Source organism: Atractosteus spatula, chromosome 12, assembly GCF_055471065.1.
Source record: "Atractosteus spatula isolate fAtrSpa1 chromosome 12, fAtrSpa1.hap1, whole genome shotgun sequence".
Classification (NCBI taxonomy): Eukaryota; Metazoa; Chordata; class Actinopteri; order Semionotiformes; family Lepisosteidae; genus Atractosteus; species Atractosteus spatula.
Genome location: NC_142717.1, coordinates 14,205,001 through 14,229,240, shown reverse-complemented (window position 1 = coordinate 14,229,240; position 24,240 = coordinate 14,205,001). Strand labels below are relative to the sequence as shown.

At 35.4% G+C, this 24,240-nt stretch overlaps 1 protein-coding gene across 1 annotated transcript in view; it reads right to left on the bottom strand.

Annotated features, from left to right (window-relative positions):
- The window catches only part of znf385d (zinc finger protein 385D), a 65,508-nt gene that overhangs the window by 9,269 nt on the left and 31,999 nt on the right, over nt 1–24,240 (bottom strand). The window contains exon 4 of the mRNA XM_088929511.1: nt 14,497–14,659. Coding sequence (XP_088785637.1) covers nt 14,497–14,659 — 163 coding nt within the window. The remainder of the gene's footprint in view (nt 1–14,496; nt 14,660–24,240) is intronic.

Here is a 24,240-nt window from a genome sequence, read left to right as displayed (position 1 = left end):
TATGGTTTCCAGAAATTACCTCTTACAGTTGATAAATGACTGTATTGAACAATTCAGTATGTCAATCATATTTGCTTTACAATGTCTTAGTATGATCCTTACATTTAGCAATTATGTTTCATATTAATTGTAGGCACCTGGGTTCAATTCATTGGGTGCTATCTGTGTGGAATTATGTTTGTTTGGGTGCTCCAGTTTCCTCCTATAGTCCAAATCATTCTGCTAGGTTAATTGGCTTCTGGGAAAAACTGTGTGTTCACCCTGCTATGGACTGGTGTGCCATCCAGGTTATAACCAGCCTTGCGTCCATTGCTTGCAGGATAGTTTCTGGTTCCCCTGTGGCCATTTACTGCATAAAGCATTTAGAAAATAGATGGACAAACTGTATGTTTTAAAAGTCATTGGTACTCCATTTGAGCACTAGTACAAATTTGCTTCCTTTACTTCTTATATTCCTATTGTTATTATACCAGCTTCACGTAATCACACCAAAGCCCCTTTAAGAAGGCGTAGACTTCGATCAGTCATTTAACCACTCACTTTACCTGTTCACCACAACACCCCCAGCTCTTGGATACTTTAGGACTGTCTGCCTTAAGGTCAGTGCTCAGTATTGGGTTTCACCTGGTGAGCTAACTACCTATTCATTGATTTCTGTTCTGTTGTGTTCTCAGCGACTGTGCATTTCTGTGCATTCCTTGACTCCTGTTTTCTGGATTTCGTCTTTGGTTTGTTCCCTAGAGTTTTACATGGTGATTGAACTTTGGTTAGTCTTTTACCTCGATTTCTGGATCATTCCTCAGCTTTGTTTGTAAGGGTTTGTTCATGGACTCAGTGTTCCTGATTACTCGGTTATTGCTCTTTCTCAGTTACATGCTACAGTTACAGTTACTTTTGCATAGGGTCCATCTTTTACACAGCATAAAGTCTTAACACCTATCTGCTGTAATGACAAGGAATATTATTTCACTTGAAGTGAAGAATTAAGTGTTATTAAAGATTTCTAATAAACTACAGTATTGGCATCCTTGAATGGACAATAAACTTGCACCTTGGGTCTCTTTTTAAAGGACTAGGAATGCAACTGAAAGGGGTCTATTTTATACACCACTGTCTGTATCACAAACTGGCACCATTCATTAACTCCCTAATGATTAATTGTCCAATAATGGCATCTCCATCTGGTGCACACCAAAGAAGACCATTTTGACTAAGACTATGGGTCAGAGTTTCAGGTCAACAACAAAGATGAAAAAACAACCAGTGAGGACCTTGCTGGGCCTCACCTGGAATGACACGGACAATGCTGAATATTTACTGTATGTTTTAATATGGCTCATATAATGATTTAACATTGACTTTATTTTTGATCATCTGTGTCTTCCTACAGTACCTGTTTACCTGCTTCATGGACCAACAACAGCTACTGTACTGTATATGACTACGGCGCTATGTCCATTGTTCCAAACCTTCTGAGTAAAACAATCAAGATGTAAAGTGCAAACAATTCCAGTGGAAACTCAGCTCCCATTTTTCCTGAAGTAATGTATTTCAGTGTGTATGAGAGGGATTAAACTTGTCATTAAGCAATGCTGAATTCACACTGATCACTTCAATAACCTGATAACAACAGCTCAAAGTAAAAAACACATGAGCAGCCTATATGAAGTATTGTAGTAGCTAATCCATCAAATTTGAAAACCAAATTGATCAATCATCAGGTGACTATTTGTTCTGTACTATACGTCCATAAAGCTAAAAATCTGTTTTTTCTACTACAAAATACCAATCTATCAGAATTAACTGACACTTTAAAAAATGGCTAAAATAGTAGTTAAAGATTTCCAAACAAATGTGTTTCTGCATAAAGAAAGAAAATTATTGAGTCAAAAGAGAAGAACAATGCAAGTCATTTAGGACTTTGAATTGCTCTCTGTATAAGAAATTCATAGCAAAAATGCTAAAATATTTTTGTGACCAAGCTTCTTTTAATTAATTTCAGGCAGTTTGTTTCAAACTCAAAGAGCCCTAAGTAGCATTAGACAATTAATGATATATGCTCTGTGCAGAAAGGATTTGGCTACTTCATTTCTGGTACCCAATTTCATTGGATCAGTGGAGTAAAGAGCTCCATATGAATGATATCAATGATAACAGAAGATCCAGTGATGACAGGGGAAAGAATGCAGAGGCTCCCAGTGGAAAGCCAATGTTTTTTAGCTGCAGTGAGACCAGCCAACCAAGCCTGTTTTAGCTTCTTTCAGGGTCAGAAATGTGAGTTCTTCATTAGTGAAAGTACTAAAGAAGAACAAAGAATAAAGAATAAAGTTCCAGATAAAGAACTGGAAAGTTGCCTCAAAGACCTAAGCAGATCAAGACATGTACCTGTAGGTGCCCAATATATACTCCCTGGTAAAAGTGTAAACAAAGAAATAGGGACTAGGTTACCTGACAACATAAATTTGGCATTCAAAAATCATTCAATAACATAACTTAATTTTGCACTTGACCATTTGCAGATACTGTCGTTATATCACAAATGCTGACCCTTTATTTCTCTAAAGCGTAGAAGAAAAGGGGTGCTTACCTGCATGGGATTTCTGATCAAGGAAAAATGGGTATGCAAGATTTAAATATATATTGAAGATAAAAGAAAGGTATGTCTTCTTTGGAATGTCAAATGTTTTTTTTTATACCCTGATTGAGAAACAAAGCTAATCAAAATAATTTATAGATGAAGCAGGGACTGTTTACATACAGTATAGTAATATATTGTATCATCAGAATATAGTGATATGCACTGTTAAGCACAGTTGGCAGTAACACAGGCCCTATTTGCAGACTAATTGATACTGTATCTTAAGTGGTTCCAAAGGCTATGTAAATGATAGAGATGTAACCTGATACATGCCCCTAGACATCTGAATCTGGTGATCTAGAACTAACCAAACAAATTCCCATTCAGGACAGTCAAAACCCTTCTCTGCAACCATTAAAAAAACAGCACAGGGGAGGCAATGCCTGTACATGCACAATGTGGAGGAGATTAAGAACATTATCAGACACAAAATGCCCTCTAATAAAAAAACTGTGTGATCCTGGTGTACTACTTTGTTAATATTGACCTCCAGTCGGTATGATAGCACCTTACCATACTGCTTGGCAACAAAGCGAATAAAAGAGATGGGGTGATGGCTCAGACAAAGCATCTTTGCCTTTTTCAATGGAAGGACTATAATGAAAGAACTCTTCTGAAGAGTACTTTGTGAAGCAAAAACAGGATGATGACCTTTAATAAATCTTTTAATTGCATTCCACACAATCAAGAGAAGCTCCTCCAATTAACTTGAAACAGTGTCTAGAACATCTTATTTTTTAATAACGTTGTATTAAAGTGTCAGCAGGGGGCATGCCAAAATGTATTGGTATGAAACTATAGAAAATGGCATGGTGATCTGAACATATTTAATATTTCGGCATAGTGTACTACAATAAAAAAGAGCTTTGGAGACAAAAACCTAGTCAATTCTGAAGTATGATATATTGTATATGTCTAATATACATCAATAAATCTGTTAATTCGTTTTAGCTTATTAATTAATTATTTGTTTGAGGGACTCCAGCATGTGACATATACCTTCCACACTAAGATTTCTAATTGCTATTGGAGCTAAAGACTGGCTGTTACTTCAGTTTTGATCAGTTAGGCACAGCGTATAATAGATTGGATTCCTTCTGTCTTTGACTTCCTTATTTCTGCAAAAGTGTGTCTCTGACAGGATGTTGTTGGATTGTAATCTAGATAAAAGTTAAGGGCAGATACCTCACTAGAGTGAATGCTGCTGAGCTGCCTGCTGTTCATTCAAAATCCCGGTATTAGGTAAATGAAAAAATTTAAAAATTAACACTGGGGTTTCTTACAGCTTCTGGTAATCTCTTTGTGCTCTTTTTACACTCAAGTACCAGATTTGGAAATCACACAGGGGCTGCTTTATAGGGTATCCAAAAGGCCAAAAGGATCATCAAATTCATTTCCTCTGTTTTTCCCACCATTGGTATATTATTTAGCCATGAACCTGTTCGCCTTTTCCTGTTTAGAAATCAATTGCTGCGTAGCTGATATCTGAGAGTATAAGACCTCGACTATTGCAGCAATCCAGGGGTTCACCACTGTCTTTCCCAGCAGCATGGTCAGTTTAGCCAGTTCAAGACAATCAAGGCCTTTCACATTTTTCTTAGTTTAGAAAGGAGTAGAAGAAGAGTGATTTTTTCCATCTCTCCACTATCTCAGAAGCATGACAAATAAAATAAAGATTGACACGGCAAAAGCTAAACAAAGGAGAAAGAAGAGGCTGACAACACAAGCTGTAAATCTGGAATAACATCCTGACATACTGTACCACTCAAGTTATATTTACTGTATCCACAAAGTATTAACAAATAAGCTCTTAATGTGGTAAGTTATAAATTATTTTACATAATACATATAAAGAATATGGTTAAACACTGTAACAGTTGCTGTTTCTGCACCATTTTCTGCAAGATAGACACAGTGGGTCTAGACTGGCCGACCCTAGAGCTGGGAATCCCCGATGAAGGGATCAGTTCTTTTCCTCAGTAAATCAGGCTACCCCACCAGGAGCACAGAAGTGTTCACATCAGATATCATAAAGCCTATAAAGAGTTCAACCTGCACTTCATTTCTCAGTCTGTTTGTGCTTAGTCCCCCATGTAAACAGTTAAGAACATTAAGTTTGTTCTCTGCAAGCCAGTGTGTTTGCTTTGTAGAAGTAACCTCATGCTACAATGATAAATATTTGATTCATAATTTTATAATGCAGAACATTTTAGAACAAATGCTCTACAGAGCAATTTTAAAAATTACATAAGGCTATAAAGAAGTATAATTATATCTCTCACTGCCATAATACTTACATTTACAAATAAATTCAAAATAATTTTAAATAAATTGTAATATAATTTATTTCATAAAGTTTACAGTTCTTAAAAAATAAGTATTGATTACATCAAGTTACCATGAAAATTGATAAGAGATAACTTCTACAAAACTGTGTTAAATTGTTCCTATACTGTACATGTGTTGTTTGCTAAGGTCATTTATGTTATTACATGGAGTGTCATACGTTTTTACAACTCTACCATTGCAAAACAAATCTCATAAAAGATTAATTCTCAAATTGCAGGCTGTAGGCATTTAATGTAATAAGTATTCTTATAGATTGGCTGGTTAATGGATAGAAAATAGAGATCACAGATGCTTGTGCAAACAATTCAGTTTAATAATTTGTTATTATCATGTTTAAATTAAGTGACCTCTCTTATCTATGGGTTTTAACAAATCACTCAAAATATTTTTAGGCTTTGTCAGAATAGTAAATAATTCAGCTTCTTATCAAAACTACAAAAACTCACTGGACCAGAAATTAAGTAGACTGAAAACTGAACTGAAAAATCTAATGTAATGACATTGCAGCTTTATTTACATTTCCTTTAATCTGTCACAATCGCAAACCCCTCCTCTTAAGGGCGCTCCAGCCCTTCCTTGTTTGCCTCATTCCCCGCACCTGTTCCTTGTTCCAGCCCCTTTTCAGTTCCCCCTTAAAAGCCAGACGCTGACGCTAAGCCGGGCTCTGCATTGGTTTCCGCATCATGCGAGCCCGGGACCTGGAAGCGCCTGGCTTCGTTATGGTTTTTAGCTTCTGTTCTTGTTCCCGTTCCCGTTCCCACTTCCCCTGCCGGTCCCGACTCGGTTCTGGTTTTAAATCGTCTGTCCCGGATGGATTGCCTGGCCTTGGACTTTTGCCCTGTTTTCGGATTTCCCTCTTAACTCATCCCCGGATTGTTTGCCTCGGCCTCACCTCCCCCAACCACCAGCACTCCATGGACACGCCTCCCCCCCGTTTCATTCCCGTATCCTGCATGACTTTTTCCCGGTGTTTTCTTCACTAATCACTGGATCATGTTGTCTGCACAGGGTCTGGAAAGAACTCTCTCTGACAAATCTTCTTCCTCTTTGAGGACTGGTTTAAATATGAAATGGTTAAAAATCACAGCAGGGCAAATTTTAAGACTATAAAAATTAATACAAAATCCCAGTAGGATCTATTTACCTAAACGCTACAGATCACTGTACATTGAATATTTTCACATTTCAATAGATAAATCAATATATGTAACCCTGAATAATTAATACAACCGGTTCTGCATTAAAATATTCAGTCTTAAAAATTTCCATTTGTTTCATGTCTGGATTTTTTGCATTTTGTGATGTAATTGAATGAAATCAACAACAAAAAAAAACATCTGTGTACAGTATATATATCATGATCAGTGCTTTGCACTTTTCAGTTCTTATTCTTATTGCAAGATTCAAAAGGGAATACAGACACTTCTCATCTCCAAGAAGGACCTTGGATCAATAATGAATTATGTCTTTCTATTTTCACTACCCATTAAGTATAGGTTTCATTGGTCAAAAGGGAGCTCTTTGAGGACGCAAATGTAATATTGACAGAGAAAGTGTATTTCATAGAGAAAGAGTGACTGCCAAGACACTCAGAATCACATAATTTTTTAAGCCAAAATATTACATTTATGGATGTTTTAATAATATACAGTACTCAAACTAGACATAACATTACAGAACGTCATCAAAAAAAATTCTAAAATATTTCCTGTCAAACAGAGTAAATGCATAAATAAGTGACATTAGTAATCCTAAATACTGTTTTGTTCCATCCAAAAAGCTTTACTTCGGTTTTTTTCAAGAGCTGTGTACCTTGACAGTTCTAATGATAACTGATGGCAGTAAGAGGATAATAAACAGCTTGCAACACTGCCAAGAAGACAGTAAGGCTGAGCATTTTCTTCAATTTAATGGCCATTCAGACACTGCTAGTGAACTTCTTCACTGTCCTGAATGTCAACTGACAGCGTGCAGCATACAGAATATGGCATTCAAAAAGGGAACCCAGTGCACCGCTATGCTTTTATTCTTCCAAATCAGAGGACATTTTAAAAATACAAAAAATGCTGTGGTTGATGTGCTTCTGTCAACATTCAGTCACAGCTTCGATTTGAGGCATATGTATTCCCAAGCTTAAGTCTTTAAAATGTGCATATGCATTTTCTTAAAACTAATTAACAGAACAATTACCTTTTTAAACTATTCATTCAATGACCCTCTGAATGGTCCCCAAAATTATTTTTTCTTTCTCTATTCCAATCTTTAAAGCGCAGCTGCTGTGACCTGAACTTCTGGTATTCATTGTATAGAGAACTCAATCCATTCTCATTACTCCTTTTAATTAGTGTAATCATTCTAGAGTGGTGCCATTCAATGAAAGCTGACTTTTACATCACTCCAGCTGACAGATCTGAAGAAAAGAGACCCTGATATTACACATTCCAGCCTGTGAGAAGCAATCCTTGTCTTTCTATTCCTATCACATCATACTGTTCCCCAAGGAAAGGACCAATTTGAGTTTTCTTAATTACCTTTTAGAGTGAAAGCCATTTGCATTTCTGAAATTCCTCTGCATTCGTTAGTCTTCCAAATAATCAAAGGATACCCATGAGATCTGATTACTCTTCTCAATGTTTCAGAATTAAGTACTTTCATTAAAATTATTAGGCCAGATTATTTGTTACTTTAGCTAAAAAGTAATGGATCCCTCTAGGCTACAAAGGTCTAAGAAATTGCTACTGCTACCACTATTTATTATTATGATTGCACATAATATTAAATAAAACAGACATTTACATTTATGGTTTAAAAAACTCAAAAATAATATTCTGACTGTATGGGTTGTGCATAATATCCTATTTGATTTCCCATCATTTAAGAACAATACTGTATATAATGAGGATGTTGCAAGGTTATTACAAAACCTATGTTCTTACTTAGCATCTAGTTACAATTTTAACAGACCACAGACTGGCAAGAGTGGTTGCTACAAAGGCTTTTGGAATTACAGCAGTTCCTAGAATTGTTGGTTATTTTCTTCACTTCTGAACCAGACAGATTATGCAGCTGTCAAATATAACAATACCTTCCTCAGTCTTTTGGTTAACCACAAAACCCAAGCTTTATCCTTTAATGTTCTGTAGTAAAAGTGGAAGACAGTTATCGAAATTTGTTTTTTTCCCTTCTTGGTACAGTAGTGTGCATAACATTTCTATAATCCAAACAGTTAATCTTTCTTGACAAATTACAGAATTATTAACCTTTAAATATAGTTAGTACTAACTTATGCAAAACTCAACCATGTACAGTACTGTACTTCCATAGTTTAAATTAGTGTATAATGATTTTTTCAGTGGTTAGCATTACTGCATTTTAGCACTAAGGTCTTGAGGCCCTGAGTTCAATTCCAGACCTGGGGTGCTACCTGCATGGAGTTTCGTATGTTCACTCCATGTTTGCATGGGGTGACTCCAGGTACTCCAGTTTCCTCCTACAATCCCAAAACATACTGGTAGGTTAATTGGCTTCTGAGACAATTGACCCTGGTGTACGCCTCTCTGTGTTTGTGTGTGTTTTGTGACCCTGTTGGGGGTGTATCCTGCCTTTTGTCCTTTGCTTGCTGAGATTGTTGGCTTCACCTTTCCCACAAGCCTGAATTGGATGAAGCAGTTAGAAAATGAATGGATGTATTTTATTATAATGTTCAGAAGAATTTTAATTTCTTAAAATATAAAGGGATAGCATACTTAAGACAATGCTGGTCAGAATCCCTTCTCTCTTATGAGGAATGAAACAGGGAGGATGCTTCAACAGTGAAGTTGTGTTGGAGAGAGGGGTTCTAGAAAGGATGCAGAGGTATGTACAACCAAGGAGTATTGATACATAATACGTACATAATAAGTAGGGGTGCATAAGTGCAACATTAGAATTTAAACTTTTCCTGAACTTCTATTAGATAACTCCATTATAGTAAGATCTTACCTGTCTACTGTGGAACTCTTATATAGTGAAAGGCTTGCCAATTAAATAAAATAGAAAGTAACATGTTTGGTTGTCAATTAAATAATTTACTTCACTGTACTGTACATGTACTTTCTCTCTGTACTGAACCCATATATCTACTGTAGATTTTTAGCTGTTAAGAACCGTTCCCTTTATGTCTATCTATGGCATCTCTGACATATTTATAAATAATAAAATTAAAGGTTAATTGAAAGTATTCCTAATGAAAATGTAATTTTTTACTACAGTTAAAAATCTTTTAAATTAAATATTCTTCTAGCACTTCTTACTAATACCTGTAGTTTTCCTTGTTCCCTGCTTCTGACACACCTATTCTATGATTTCCTTGAGGCTTTTATAGCATACTTTTATACTTCCTTTAGCATTACTCTTGTGCTCGAGTTCAATTCATAGCATCGTTTCCCCAGTTTCTTAGTCTAATGCTGCTATCTGTGTACACCAGCTTTCATATTATTACCAAGTGACCTAATTTTTTTCATTAACATCACAGGGAAGAATTAATATGTAGTTAAATGCACTTCAGAGTAGCAGATAATACTACATTTACATACTTCTGCAATTTACTTCACTTAAGGCTGACTTTTATAAATATTCATTAGAAATCCACATCTGAAAACACTTTGACAAGCAACAGAACGTTGACCCATAAATTCAAGTGAGAGTGGAACAAGCCAAGTGAGCTTTATTGGAGGCAAAACTACTTCTTAAACATCAAAACAATCATGTACAGCATCAAACAATTGAGATGATTTGCACAGACATATCTAAAGGACAATACCGTGGGGATCTGAAAGCATGCTAATATGATACATTCAAACATGTGTAAGCTTTATTTTACAAATACTATAATCAATCTGGATAAAATCTACTATGTTACCACAGCTAGCCATCTGCAGCATAAGCGGCTCCAATCCTTTCTGTTTAAAGGGAATAAAGAGTTTCTCCTGAGCAGGAATTAAAAAAAGAAGTTCTGGGATATAGCAGATTGTAGTCTAATAGATTTCAGAAGCTAAGCAAGGCTGGTTATGTTTAGTACTGGACTTATTATCATGAGCCCGGGGTAGGAGTTTCTATATACTGTATTTACTGTATATGATATGCTACAATGGATTAATTGTTTTAGTGTTCTGATTATCTATGAAAGCAGTTGCTCCTTTATGTACAGTATGTATTGTATAGGTGTTACAAAACTTATTTTGTATCATGTACTGCACAGTGATGAAAGTAATGGTGTAGTAGTGATGTGAAGTAATGGTTATAATGGCTAAGCTCTAAAAGGAACAAGTAAAGGTTTATTCGGGTGTCACCCGCAGAAGTCTCCACAGCCGAAATGTTGTGTTTTTGTCTTCTCTTTTCAACATGGAGTAAACCTGTACTTGTTCCTTTTCAACCCATGCCTCTGCCTATGCCTACTTAAACTACTTACGCACTAAAAGGGCAACCTTTCACAGTTTTTAAGTGGATGTGGAATTTCAGTCAACTGTTTAATTTAATTTTCAAAAAGTGTGTGTCATATCTATGGTTCATGTTGTGATAACGTCTTTTGTAACATCATGTTAGCTATTTATTAAATAAGAAAATGTATTGTTCAGTTCTGTTCTGCATATCACACCTTGGGTGAGCTCCATGGGTCTAAAAACATTCTCAACATCTTACAATAATCTTGAGGAGCTGCGTAACTGGGAATGATCTATATGCATATTATTGAAATACAGTATATTGAATGCAACAATGCACACCACCATATAATTATTGATGAACGACAAACTAAGGATTTTACAGACTGTTTTATGTACAGTACTGCATGGTAATTTGTACACTGCATTGTTGTTCCTTCACTGAACTGCAAAAGCTGACAGAAGTTATGATGGTCAATGCCAGTCGAAACACCCTTCTGAGTGAAATACAAGAGCAAGATCAATGATGAAGGTGATGTATTTAATGGCGTTAACAATTTAGTCTCGTCAACCATTACCATGCATGACTCACTCATTGGCTTAAAGTCATTTTTGAATATGCAACCCTTGGCAGGGTTTCTGCAAAACTACAAGAATGAAGAACTGTACAGTATCTTGAATACCTGTATACTCTATTAAGTATTCAATCATCAACTAATTTTACAACAATAATTGAACAGATATCCAAAACATGATTCAATGTACACAGCTATTCTATATACTTACTGATGCATTTAGATGTTTTTCTTTCATTCTTTTCTTTCTTTTGTTTGTTCTTTTGGTACTACAACATCTTGCAACATCTTGGAGATAAATATTTGTTTATCTCCAATTTTTAAATGTATATTTTACTCATAATAGCTGTTCTTTATTAAATTATGAGAGTATTGTGAAAAGGAATGAATAGTGTGGAATGAGTCAGGGGATGAAGTAAAGAAAAAGGGAGCAGGGGATATTCATACAACTGACACTTGTTATTATTGACTATTATTTTAATGAGAAAATTGCACATGTTCTAAAAAGATGGTAGCTTTAAATTAAATAAATCTATGCGGTGCCTTTCAAAACAGTGTAAGAGTGAAGGAATTATGATACCAATATGAAAAGAGAATAATAGGGTGATGCCAGTGTTTCACCCTTCGCAAGAAGACAGCTGTGGCCAAAATGTCATTGGACAGTGTGGTACTGTGGATGTGCCTTAGAATTATAGAAGCAACATCACTTCATGTTTACAGAATGTGAACATGAAGTGTTTGAAGTATGAAGTACTGTATGTAAACATGAAGTACTTTTGCCTACAATAAAAAGAACGTGTTTACTCTTTTTTCATGAACAGAGCATACCCACCCATGTTATTGACAGGGCCCTCTCCCGAGCCAAAAGTAGCCCTTGGATCATCATCCCAATTAGGAACTCACAGACTCACAATCAGATTCCATTGGTGCTTCCCTACCACCCTAACACACTTTCTATTCCCAATTGACAATTGACGACAACTTTTCCATCTTACAGGATGATCCCTTTATCTGTAACCTCTTTTCTGACCACCTTATCATCTCATATCGCCGACCACCTAATCTGCATAACCTTCTTTTTCACAGCTCCCTTGACCCACCACAGAAATCATCCACACCAAGCTCTTTCCCCTGCAACAGAACTTGCTACATCACCTGTAAATATATATCCAATACAATGGACATTCAAGCCCCCTCTGGACAATTTTGGATCACTCAGATGACATCTTGTATTTCTAGCAACCTTATTTACAGCATCTCTTGCAGAAAATACTATTTATATTGGAGAGACAGGAGGGAGACTGGGAGACCAATTCAGGGAACATGTCAGGGCCGTGAGGATCAAAGATTTCTCCAAACCTGTAGTTTCCCATTTTACCTCTAATGGCCATGATCATACTGATCTCTTCATCAGCGTTCACACAGAGGGATTTCAGAACTGCAATTACAGAAAGATATCCAAAAACAAAATTATCCTGAAACTAGGATCACACCATCCCCCTTCTCTCAATGACAGACTCATTTCCTTTTAATCCTCTCTATTAATTTGCAGGTTTTGACTTCACACCGCTCTTCACATCTCTAGACTTCACACCACCTGAGTATTGATATTTCTTTCCTTTCTGCTCCCACCTCCAGTCCACTTCTGCCTTTTGTCCTCCCATGCTCTATCAGCTGCCAGTTTTCCTCTCTCCCTTACACCTGAAGAAGGCTCCACAATCGAAACATTCTCTTTTCTTTTCAGCATGGAATAAACTTTAACTTGTTCCAAATTATATCAGTTATATATTGCATTACATTAGTAGTTTCAATCATCAAAGTTGTTAGAAATAGTTGTTAGAAATATGTGAGAACTACAATATTGCACTTGTGGGGTGTAGCACCTATTTCAGCTTTCTGATGTAGGACTGGAGGATGTGCTCCATGCCTTGACTGTGTCCCCTCGCAGTAGGGGGAAGGGGGTGTGGGCTTTTATTTTCACACTCTGTCTTCACTACACATTTCCAGTAATTACTAATGCAACTTTAGTTCAGGAACTATGTTAAATTTCTGGAGTTCTATATGTATGGAGTTTGCATGTTTTCTCTTGCTTGCCTGAACACTTTCCTGGATAAAGTGGTTAGAAAATGGATGGAGTGGTGCATTTACAATTGTGCGAATGTTCCAATTTAAATACTGGCAGAAGTAAAACCAAGATTTAACACAAAATTATATATACATTTAGAATTATAATCTGGAATAACAAAGTGGTATCAGAAAGGCCACTGAAATGTGTCAAATGTTCTGCTTTTAATCCCAGCCAACACGCAAGTTATACTTTTGACAAATTGTCCCTTGGCGTGTTCAGTGCTTTCTTTCTTCACAGTGGGGAGGGTGAGTGGGAATTTGCACCCTCTGGTTCTTGTTTCAAGAAGGCTTTGGAGCAGTTTGTAACACTTTTTATTTTCTTTGTGATGCAACTTTGAAGTGCAATAGAAAATGAAACTAATTGTAAGTAATAATTCGAATGAACGTTTTAGAAAAATATAAGACTATTATGCTTAAAATGTTTTTCTAATTAAAATCTTACATACACTCATTCTCTAATAAAATTGTATATATAAAATTGCATATATCACAGTATGTTAAATATTTACTTTACATTCATGATCACTTAAGTCTACAGCAGTACAGAGGAGAGTATCAGATATCAGGGTTACTGATTACTTATTGCTGAAATTTGCATTAAGACAAAATACAGATTATTTTAATGCAGATGTAAACCTGAAAGAAGAACATTGTGTTCACAATGAGCTACTGTATAATAATAATCCAACTGTGTAATTTTGTTTTTTGTAAAATAATCCTACTTTCTTTTTTAATTAATTTAATATTTAACATACTGTAATATACATAATAAAAATAGTAAAGGTCAATAAAAATGCAATGATACAAAACAAAGTGGACTAGAACTAGATGTATACTAATCAATAATAAAAGTTACCCATATTTTTTTAAGATAATTAAATTATCTAGTATGGTCTGTTACCATTGCTGAAAACAAAAAAAATACCTGTTATTCTTCTGTAGTTTCCCTTTAGTATTTTTTTAATTAATAATTTTAAATATTTTCATGGTTATGTGACAGAAAACTGATTAGAAAGAATTAATATTTGCCCACACACAAGTGAGGTACAACAAATGGTAATTTATCAAACTGAGGAGATTCCAGACAGAGAGCTAGACAGATCAGTATAGTAGATAGAAGCCACTGTCCATCTTAATTATATCACAACTGAACTAGAATTCATAGCAATTTTAGGCAAGTATGTCTGAAAGCGCAGCTTGTGTTTGGAAGAATACTTGCAAAACTACTTGCAGAAAAATACGTCAAAGTAATTTACTTAGTATACATCATATAGAACTTAATAGCACTGACCAAATGGACAATAAGAAAAAGGTGGGATACCAAAAGCACAATTGCAGGCCTGCAGAAATGACAAATATGAGTTAAATAAAGATTTTTTCGCTTAACCTGTTTTGTCAGTGCTGGTATTGATGGTATTGGTGGTGATGGTGGTGAAGGCAGTCTTTGCGTTGTCCTTGGCAGCAGCAGCTTTCTGCTTGCTTTTCGGGGCTTCCAGTGCTTTGAGCTTCTTGGCATGTTTAGTGCCTTTGTAGTGGGCCGATGCCTGGCTCTACAAAGGAGAACAAAATGAACCATGCAATCAGGCTCATTTCAAAACCAGCACACTTTCTGTATTGTTGCAAATACAGATCCCCTTTCAATAAGTGGTACCATTTCTTCATGACCAAACATTAAGATTTTAAAATGATGCTTAAGTACACTTGAACTATTATTAGGACTGGCAGAACTATTGAAGATTCTTATAAATCCTCTGCATAATGTTAATTTTTTGTTAACATATAACTGTATTCTACAGAGAAGAACATCTGTATCTTAAACTTGTGGGTTATTAAGGATTTTACGTTTTGCCATTACAGGTTAATATTTTTTATTTTGTTTTTAATACCTCATTTTATATTTGTCAGAATAACCTGCATTGAAGATATTGCAGGTTAAATACAGTAATTCCTTATTGACCTCAAAGTTATCATCAAATTATTGAATACAAATGTATATCTCTAAGTTTTAAAATATAATAAAATATATCTGTTTATATATAAATTCTACTTTGTGAATAAATGGCAACCTAACATTCCTCTTTTCTTAATTCACTGTTAATCTGTTTGTTATATTCACCCATGTTAAAATGAATATACTTCAGCACCATTCAGTTTGGTCTGATGGAGTGTGCATGGAGCCCTTATTGAAAGAACACTGGCAAGGGAAGTGGTTCATTAGAACAAACACAACTTTCACATGCATATCTGCAATCCATAAATATGAAACATCACAGTAACAGACACATTGTTAAACATATTCATGATTGATCCAAGCATCAATCCAGACACTGATTTATATTTAAAACATGCTAAAACATACTGCACATCAAACATCCACAGTAAAATACTTTTGGATGCACACTGTATTGTTAAGGAGCTGAAAAAGATTAAAAGATCTTGGAATGCATATCATAATGCATTAATAATACATAAAAGATGTAATTACTGCAATGATTGACCCGTTTAACAGCATGGCTCATTTACAAGAGTCATAAAGGTCTTCAAGGTTAAAACTTCAAACCATGTATCCAGTTTTTGGTAACACTTTACAATAAGTATCTGTATTTGTAATGCAAATACATACAGTACGGCATAATATCTAATTCCCTATGCAGTTAATATGTGATGTATTTTGAGGCACAGTTTATTCATGGGCTTTCCCAGTTCCTCATAAATTAATCATGAATAGCCACTTACTGTAAAGTGTTACCCACTTTTATGTGCTGAATACATGCAAAATGAGTTTGTTAATATGGAAAGTAATAGCATTAGGGACACAGGAGGCGTCTATGTTGTCAAACATTTTAATACCACAGGAAGAAGTTCAACAGTCTTGTAAAAGAACATGATCTTTTATGGCAGGTGCATATGTTTGCAAATAATACTAGGCAAACCATTACTTTTCAACAATAATGTTCCCAATGTTATAGTGATGCATATTTTCTTTTGGAGGGCTGCAATTATCATTTTAAAACAGTAAGAGGATAAAATACTATTATGAGAGTTTACTATGATAGACTGGTAGAGTGCGTTTGCAGTGTTCCTGTTGTATAAAAATGTATATTGTATTTTCATCACTTGCTTTACTTTGCACATACAGTTTTAATCACACTTCACCATACAGTACCTCTTAATGTTTACCAGGCTTTTTTGCTTTTTTGTGTTGTATTTGTGTACAAAAAAACTCCACAGCTTTTATGGTGATACATCCCATTAACTTTATAACTGCATATAAATAGGGATAAAAAACTAACATTGTTTAGAACACTTGGGTAACAAAAACGTATTCCTTTTATTAAGAAGAAGGAACAATTGAGACTAGCACAGTGCTTTCAGTTGTGTGATTAGGAACTATAATAAAACAAAGACCATAGGTACACTGTATTCAATTCATGAGGCCTCTGCTGTTCCAGTAATCCAGTAAAAAGTTAAATTCACTTTACTGTCCTTATATACAAGTCAATACACAGGTTCTTTCAAATTTCTTTTTGTGAATAGATTAAATAATTAAAATTCATGTATACCATATATGGTAAAAGTTCAATGAAAATCCAATTTTACCAAAGCACCAGACAAATTAGTGCACTAATGCAGAGTTCAGGCAATATTTCTATCAAATCAAAGTTTATTTATCAAATGCACAACAATACAGCATGCAGCAGTACTTGCTGGCAATGAACATCTCTGTAAATTTTAAAATATCTAATTGTACATTGGCTGCACTGTATTGAGGATATCGTAACTGCCACACATCAAATCTAACATTTGTTAGATTTGTAACAGCTTAAGATAGTGAAACTGAAAAAGGGGACCATTGACATATTATACTTATATAAGAATAATATAGTTTGGTCGAATACTAATTAATGCAACATAGAGATAAAGTATTGAATTGATTTGCTGTTACCCCAGATGTAGAGTTCTTTAATGGCAGAGCTTGAGGTGCCCAAATTTAAGGCTGATTGATTTAGATATGCTATGTTTCGGAGGAACACCAATCCAGGGCTTTGATAGTGGTGATGAGTGGTGACTAGGTGGATTAAAAAAAGTGCACTGTAGCATAGAGTGAAAGAGAACCATGTACAGTATGCAGGTGACAGTATACAAGCCAGAACAGGTGCAAGTATTGTCATGAAAACCTACTGTAGATCAGTTTAATGATTGGCTTCAGAATATACTAATGCTAGTTTATTATCCAAAAATTAGTATTATTTTTAATAATCAAGACTAGTAGCTGCAAAAGATGCCGCACATATCCTGAAGAAGTACCCAAAAAGTAAGAGCAAATGAAAGGACTGATAAACAAGAATCGAGTTGAGGTTTTAAGATACAGCTGGCATTAGGTGCTTCAGACAAATGTGATGGAGGCCAGAAGAAATAATGGTTTGAGGGATAAGTCCACAAGGAGAGTAGAACCATCTCAGTACAATAAAATACAGCAAAGATTTCAACAGTAAAAGCATGGCGTTTGGGTGGTAGAGGTGATCATGCTTTTGGAATCCTTTAATTCTTAAAATGAATTATTGTTTCCTAATGTAAGGAAGTCAAACGTGGAAAGGGGAATACTGAAAATCCAGTGAATCCATTGAAAAAAATAGGCAGACTGATACAAATGGTGCAATGCTCTGGTGTTCTGAGCGAGAGTGATGAAGGGGGTCAGGGGATGATTTACAGGAATATAGCTTCTGAAAAATGAAAAATCAGTGATGTGTCAGCTCTACATACTGTATAGGGTTAATGCTCATTTTAATTATTTATTAATTGAAAACTAGAGAGTGTATCAGCAATCTGGTTTGAGCACTTAGGGTTATGATTGGCATGATTTAAACTGATTACGTAAAAATATCTAGGTGAGGAGTCTCACTGACCTCATGATGTGGAGAATTTATTACAGTATGTAGAACATGGATATTTTGTATCAATGAATGAGGGCGGATTATTGACTCCAAGGGAAACACCAAATTACACTGACTACTGTAAAATTACGAGTTACAGCTCTTAAAGCACGACAGAGGGATATAAAGGAGAAAGCTGGAAATTTCAAATGGCTAACAGGATGCAACCTATTTTCCTGCTGTGGAAAACACCAAAAGCCTGAAAGCAGAGTGGCATTTAAAAACCTAGAGATCCCGGGGAGACAGAAGGCAATCTCTACAATAGAAAATGACTCAATTCCAAATCCTTTAGGATCCACAACTTTAGTTCCAGTAAGTAAACAGGGATGCAGAGATGTGACAGAAGACAAGACAAAGAGATGAGTGTGTAGCGAAATTCAAATGGCTAAAAACTGAATGTTTTATGTTTCGGAAGGAGCTAAGGAAAGTGGAGAGGATCTCAATAATACAATTTAGTTCAGCTTGGTTAGCGTGGTAAAGCAGCATATAAAAATTGGAGATAAGAAAGATACCCATTAAGGAGAATCCGCATAGAGTTTATGACAGAATGTTGACATGTTTTGGGTAGCTAACTTACCTGAAAGTAGCCAAGTAATATTAGTACTTCGAAATAATACATACTGTAGAGTGCCAAATGGAGGTTATTGCTAATAACTACGGACGAGAGGAGGGATATACAGTATTTAGAGGTGTGATGAGGACATTTAATTGTTTAATCTTTGAAGGAGCTGTATGTTTGAAATAGAGGGTAGTCTACTGTATATCACCTCTACTGGAGGTGTGTGGCACAAGCATGAGCTTCTCCGCAATTGCTGCAGGAAGCGACAGCGAAAGTTTTTACAGCCAAAGGAATTAAAGTTATTATTAAACTCTGGCAAAGATAAGGAAGCAACCTCCTGTGTGTTAGACCTTGGTAAGGAGGAAGAGTGACAAGAGAGTCACTGAAAGTGCAATGAAAGTAGACAAAACAGAAGAACCTGAGGATAAGGAAGCAGGTGGGTTGAAGAAAGTGCACCATAGCATTGAGTGAAAAAGAACCACGTACAGTCGGCAGGTGACAGTATACAAGCCAGAACAAGTGCAAGTATTGTCATGAAAACCTAGATCAGTTTAATGGTGGGCTGCAGAATATACTACACGGGCCTGGCAGAAGTAGCTGGAGGCTATCTGCATTAATATCAGCTTTAGTCAGCAATACAGATGTGATAGAGGATGGAATGGATGGCTGAGAAAATTGAATGCAAGCACCCTGGCCTGCTAATCAGTTTGCCATGACTACATGAATGAAGGCCCAGGCCCAGTGTAGATTGACACTGTGTGCTCACACCCATGGGGAAGAGTGAGCTTCAGTGATCAGAGGTGGCTCAGGAAGATGAGTCACTGATGGCAAGCAAGACTGTGGTGCGCTTGATAGTTCAGTGGGTTGAGTGCAGTTATCTTCAGTCTGAAACAGCAGCACATCCAACTTCAAAACTACTTTATTTAATGGGAAATAATGGTACCAACACATTAACATTGCTACCTTGTTTTCTTGTTGGCAAAGCCTGGATTTTTTAAATGAAATATTCTGCATGATACTTGGAACAAAAAATTGTGTGATACTGGCAGAATTTATACAGAGATTTATACAGAATATTCTGGTCACAAATTTTCAATTAATTATGAACACAGAAAATGTTCATACAAGATGTGCAATGGTGATACTATGAGTGGAACACACAGCCTGATTGCCATAACTCTTAGAAGAGCAACTAATCATTAGATGCAATTTACATGTGAATTAACAGTATATACTGTAGGAAACACAAGAAACTGACCACTTCTGCTTCTTTTTCAGATAGAAATGATTTAAATAAATTCATTTTCTTACACCTGTTAATAGACCTAAAACATACTTACTAAATTCTAAAGAAAATTAACTGACACATCTGTAAGAGTTTAATTACCAAGGCACAATTACAGATATTCCCCAGCCATAAATAACACATTAAAATTACTACTGAGAGATAAACAATTACTAAGTCCATATAATATATTAAACTGGAAAGAATTTACAACATAAATTTGTCTAGAACTTACTACTCCTGAATAGAGTACTTGAGTATTTTTTCATCTATTTTTAATGTTTGAATAAGAAAATCATTTTTCTTTTTTCAAAATACACATACTTTCAAGTTTCATTGTTTACCTTCAAAAAGGATTCTTTTCTGACAGTTTGACAGTGCCTGCAGCAAAAAGAAGGATATTCAGTGAAATAAGAAGCCTTGCTTTAAGGAACAATAAATATTCTTTGCCTTTCTGAAGAAACACAAAATAAGTGGAATCTGACTGTGAGCAATATAAACAAGGGTCATGCAGCACACAGATAAGTTATGGGTTTTCTACTTAATTTTGTATTATTTGTGTATTCACTACAACACAACCTCAACATTTCTTTCCATGGCTTAGAATCAGAATTTTGCATGAAAAAAATAATTCCTTTATTTTAGTATTCTGTTTCAACTTGTGCTTTATGTTTGTGCACACTCCTATTAATTTTTAAATAAGAGAAACGGCTCATTTGCATTTATATGGTTAATGTGTGCCATTTTCTTGTCTTTTACTTCTCCTAGAACTAAATTAATAATTATGAAAAATAAAACTGTCAGAAATATGGAGAGGTGTATTCAACTTATTGATCGTAGGGTTTTTGTCTTTGAGTGGTGCCACCCTCAGGAAATAGTTCCTAAATACTGTACTTTATTAGGGGAGAAGATAGGGGGTGGTGGTACAGTAACTGTGTAAAGTCAGAATGCTGTACAAAACTTCACGAGTCTGGTATTACTCCAGAGAAAGGCAGTGCATCAAGAAGTTGAATGTGTCCTCTCCTGCCTTCTGATTTCTTTACCATTAAAATTGGATCTCTAAAACACATTAAAATGAACAAACAACACAGACCATTAGCACTAATAAGGAAATAGAGAAGTTATAGGCAGTATATTATGTTTTATGATATAGTGCTCAGTAGCCCTTTAAATTTAGCTTTAAATGTAGTTCCTTTCAGCACAAAACAATAACCATACAACCAAGACCTAATGCAGCACTCCTTTGCAATTAATTAAATTAGTTTAACAAAATACAGTTTCTTGAATTGAAATTTTAAACAAAACATTTTAATCACTTTAAAAAATGAAACATTTCGAAATTAATGAAGCTTTGAAACACATTCAGATCTTATAGTGCCAACAGTAACACTGTATTTAACAACGGCATCTTCCTCTGAGCATAGTGAACAGAGCCAAGAATGGGCTTAGGGTCGTAATCATGAGAATTGTATAAACTGCATTTGATACAAAGGCTATTGATTAAGAGACCGATTTTACATATCACATTTCAGCACTTGTTTCATTCATTAAAAAATTACCTGGAAGAATTGATTTAATTGGATCTGAATTCTAAAATGACATTGACAAACATGGATGCTAATACAATCCCATTACCATCTAGTTAACTGGGATTTAACAAAGAATGTGATTTGCTTTAGGGTGTTAATTAAAAATGTATAGTACTTATTACAAGGGCACAAAAAATCAATTAGGTTTATAAATTGGACACTTTGCTGTTACCAGTAAGCCTTCCTAGTGTTAACTAAAAATGTATATACAAATTCTGCATTTGATATAATCACACCTGCAAATAGCGTTAATTTTGTTAAGTTGTGTATTTATGTAGATTCATTAGTTTTGATAAACCATAATGGCTATTCTGTGCATGACAAAGTTACACACTGAAATTTAAAATGCACATTACATACAGAAGGCCATTTGCTACATAGTAACACTGCCTCCAACATCTTCAAAAGGAACTGTAGCAGCAAGGCTCATTAATAAGGCACAGAATTAAATGTTGTTGTGGTTTTTCAGTGAGGCCCCTCTCTGTAGTCCCACCCATGAAATAGTGTGTTGGAATGAAGGGCAGATGAGTATGTCTTTTGATGAGTAACATCTCAGTGTCGAGACAGTGACCCAGTATGAACACTCCCCATAGTGAATGCCCACCCCTGGTACCTGGATGTGTGGCAGAGAGCAGTAGGCACTTTTAGATGATGGTCTTAAATTCACACGAACCTGTAAGATGTGAAGACTCACCACCTGGTGACTTTTTAACCTATTACCAACTGTATTTTTCCTTATTTAAAATGGTGCATTATTCTTCTAACTTCCCCTCTCTCCTCTGATCCTACTTGACTGGCTGACAGCAAAACCACTTGACTGCCACAACTCTTTGTCTAAGACTTGGGACTTAAACGTTTTGTTTGAAGCACTGAGTTAAAGAGGGAGCCATACATAAGACTGAATTCTGCCCAAGATCTAGCCTGCAGCAGGACCTCAGAACCAGCTAGATACTATCCATGCATTTCCTTGATCACCAGAGCAATACAGTTGAACTTTCATCGATGTTTAATGAGCCTAAATAATGAGTTAGTATAACTGATGGTATACTAAATGCATAATCTTTATGTTCACTATATCTCTGTTAATCCAGATATCTGTTATATCCTGATAACCATCACATAAAGATCTGTCATTTGTATCCAAGCGGACATTAATATATTTACTTTGTTCTTATGTACACCTTTTAAGTATAAAGAAATCTATCCCTGGTATTTTGAATCTGTGTGTGTATTTTGAATTCGTGAGCAGACTGCTTTTTATTCTATGGATTCCTAATAGCCAAGACAATTTAAAGAAATATCTGTGTGCCTTTCAATCATTAGTATATGAAATGTATAGTAAGAGGGACAAGACACAGCCCTATGGTGATCTAGTAGAAGTGTAGTATAAAGCTATTGCTCCACTTTGACTTTTTGAGATGTCTAGAACCCATCTAATCAAGTTACTTTTAATCTGAAATTATTTGACAGTTTCTATGGTAGCAAGGTTGTATTGTAGTGAAAGTAGATGAAAAATCACCAAAATTGATTCTTACAAATGTCTTTGCTTTGGAAAAAATGCTGATAGACCATGTTTAATAATGGTCTCTCTATATGTAAACTGCAGGGGGTCAATTTTTTTTTGTGTTCTTTGTAATACATTATTTCAGTATTATCTCCAAACTTTCACTAGGAGATACGTGAGAATGGCCTGTAGATGTTAGCATGGCATAGCATTTTTAAGATCCGAATAACAACAGATTTTTATTTTCTACAGAGAAGGGATGATTTATAAATTTATGGACGTTTGAAAACGCAGACTAAATATATACAAGATTGAAGAAGAATGAATTCAGTTCCCTACCATGCTAACCTGGTATTAGCCATATCCACAGTATACTTTATTTTTCCCTGTACTAATCCTTAGCTTTCCTTTTCTTTTTCACTTGTTTCTGCACTATCCTCTGGAGCTCTTTGTGCCCTTGACAAAAGCTTTTTTTTAAGGAATAATTGTTTGAGACTCTTGGTTAACCAGGGTTAGCAATTGGGAAGAACTTTAAAGCTTTTGATAGGAATAATTGAATCTACACAGAAATAAATGTAATCAGACACTGCATAAACAGGTTAATGAAGATCCTCCGATGTTTCCTTAAACACATCGCATTGTGTGTAGTAGAAAATACCCTGTAGATGTTCAGTACTTTCTTTGATCCAGACTTTTATTGTTCTTGTCCCTAGTTTGATTCTTTTGAACAGTGGCTTATAGATTAGCCTGAGAAGTACTATATTGTAACCAGAGTAACTCAGTGAATGTCTTGAGTAGGCATTTGGAATTATCCCATAGCATTGATCGATAATTCTGTTCATCCATGTGGGACAGGTCACATATTGATAATATATGCAAAGTCTATGGTTAAAGTGCAACTATTAAAGTCTCCAAAAATTAATTTAGAAGCACCTGAGGATGCCTGAGGATCAACCAGCTTATGGTTATCATAAAAATGTTTTCAAATGCTTTTTCTGCATTAGCTTTAGGTTTGATGTGAACAATCATTATAAAAAGGAGGAGAAAATCTCAAGGAAGAAAGAAAGGATGCAGAGTGATGCTTAGCAATTCATTGTCAGGTGTATGCACCTTTTCACGGATCATTATTTTTTGGCACAAAAGGTTATTTACCACTATGTAGACCCCTTTAGCATGATGTTGCTTTGTCTGTGTCCAGCAAATATAATGAAACTCCATCCATTCATTTATTAACTGCTCCATCCAATACAGGGTCATGGG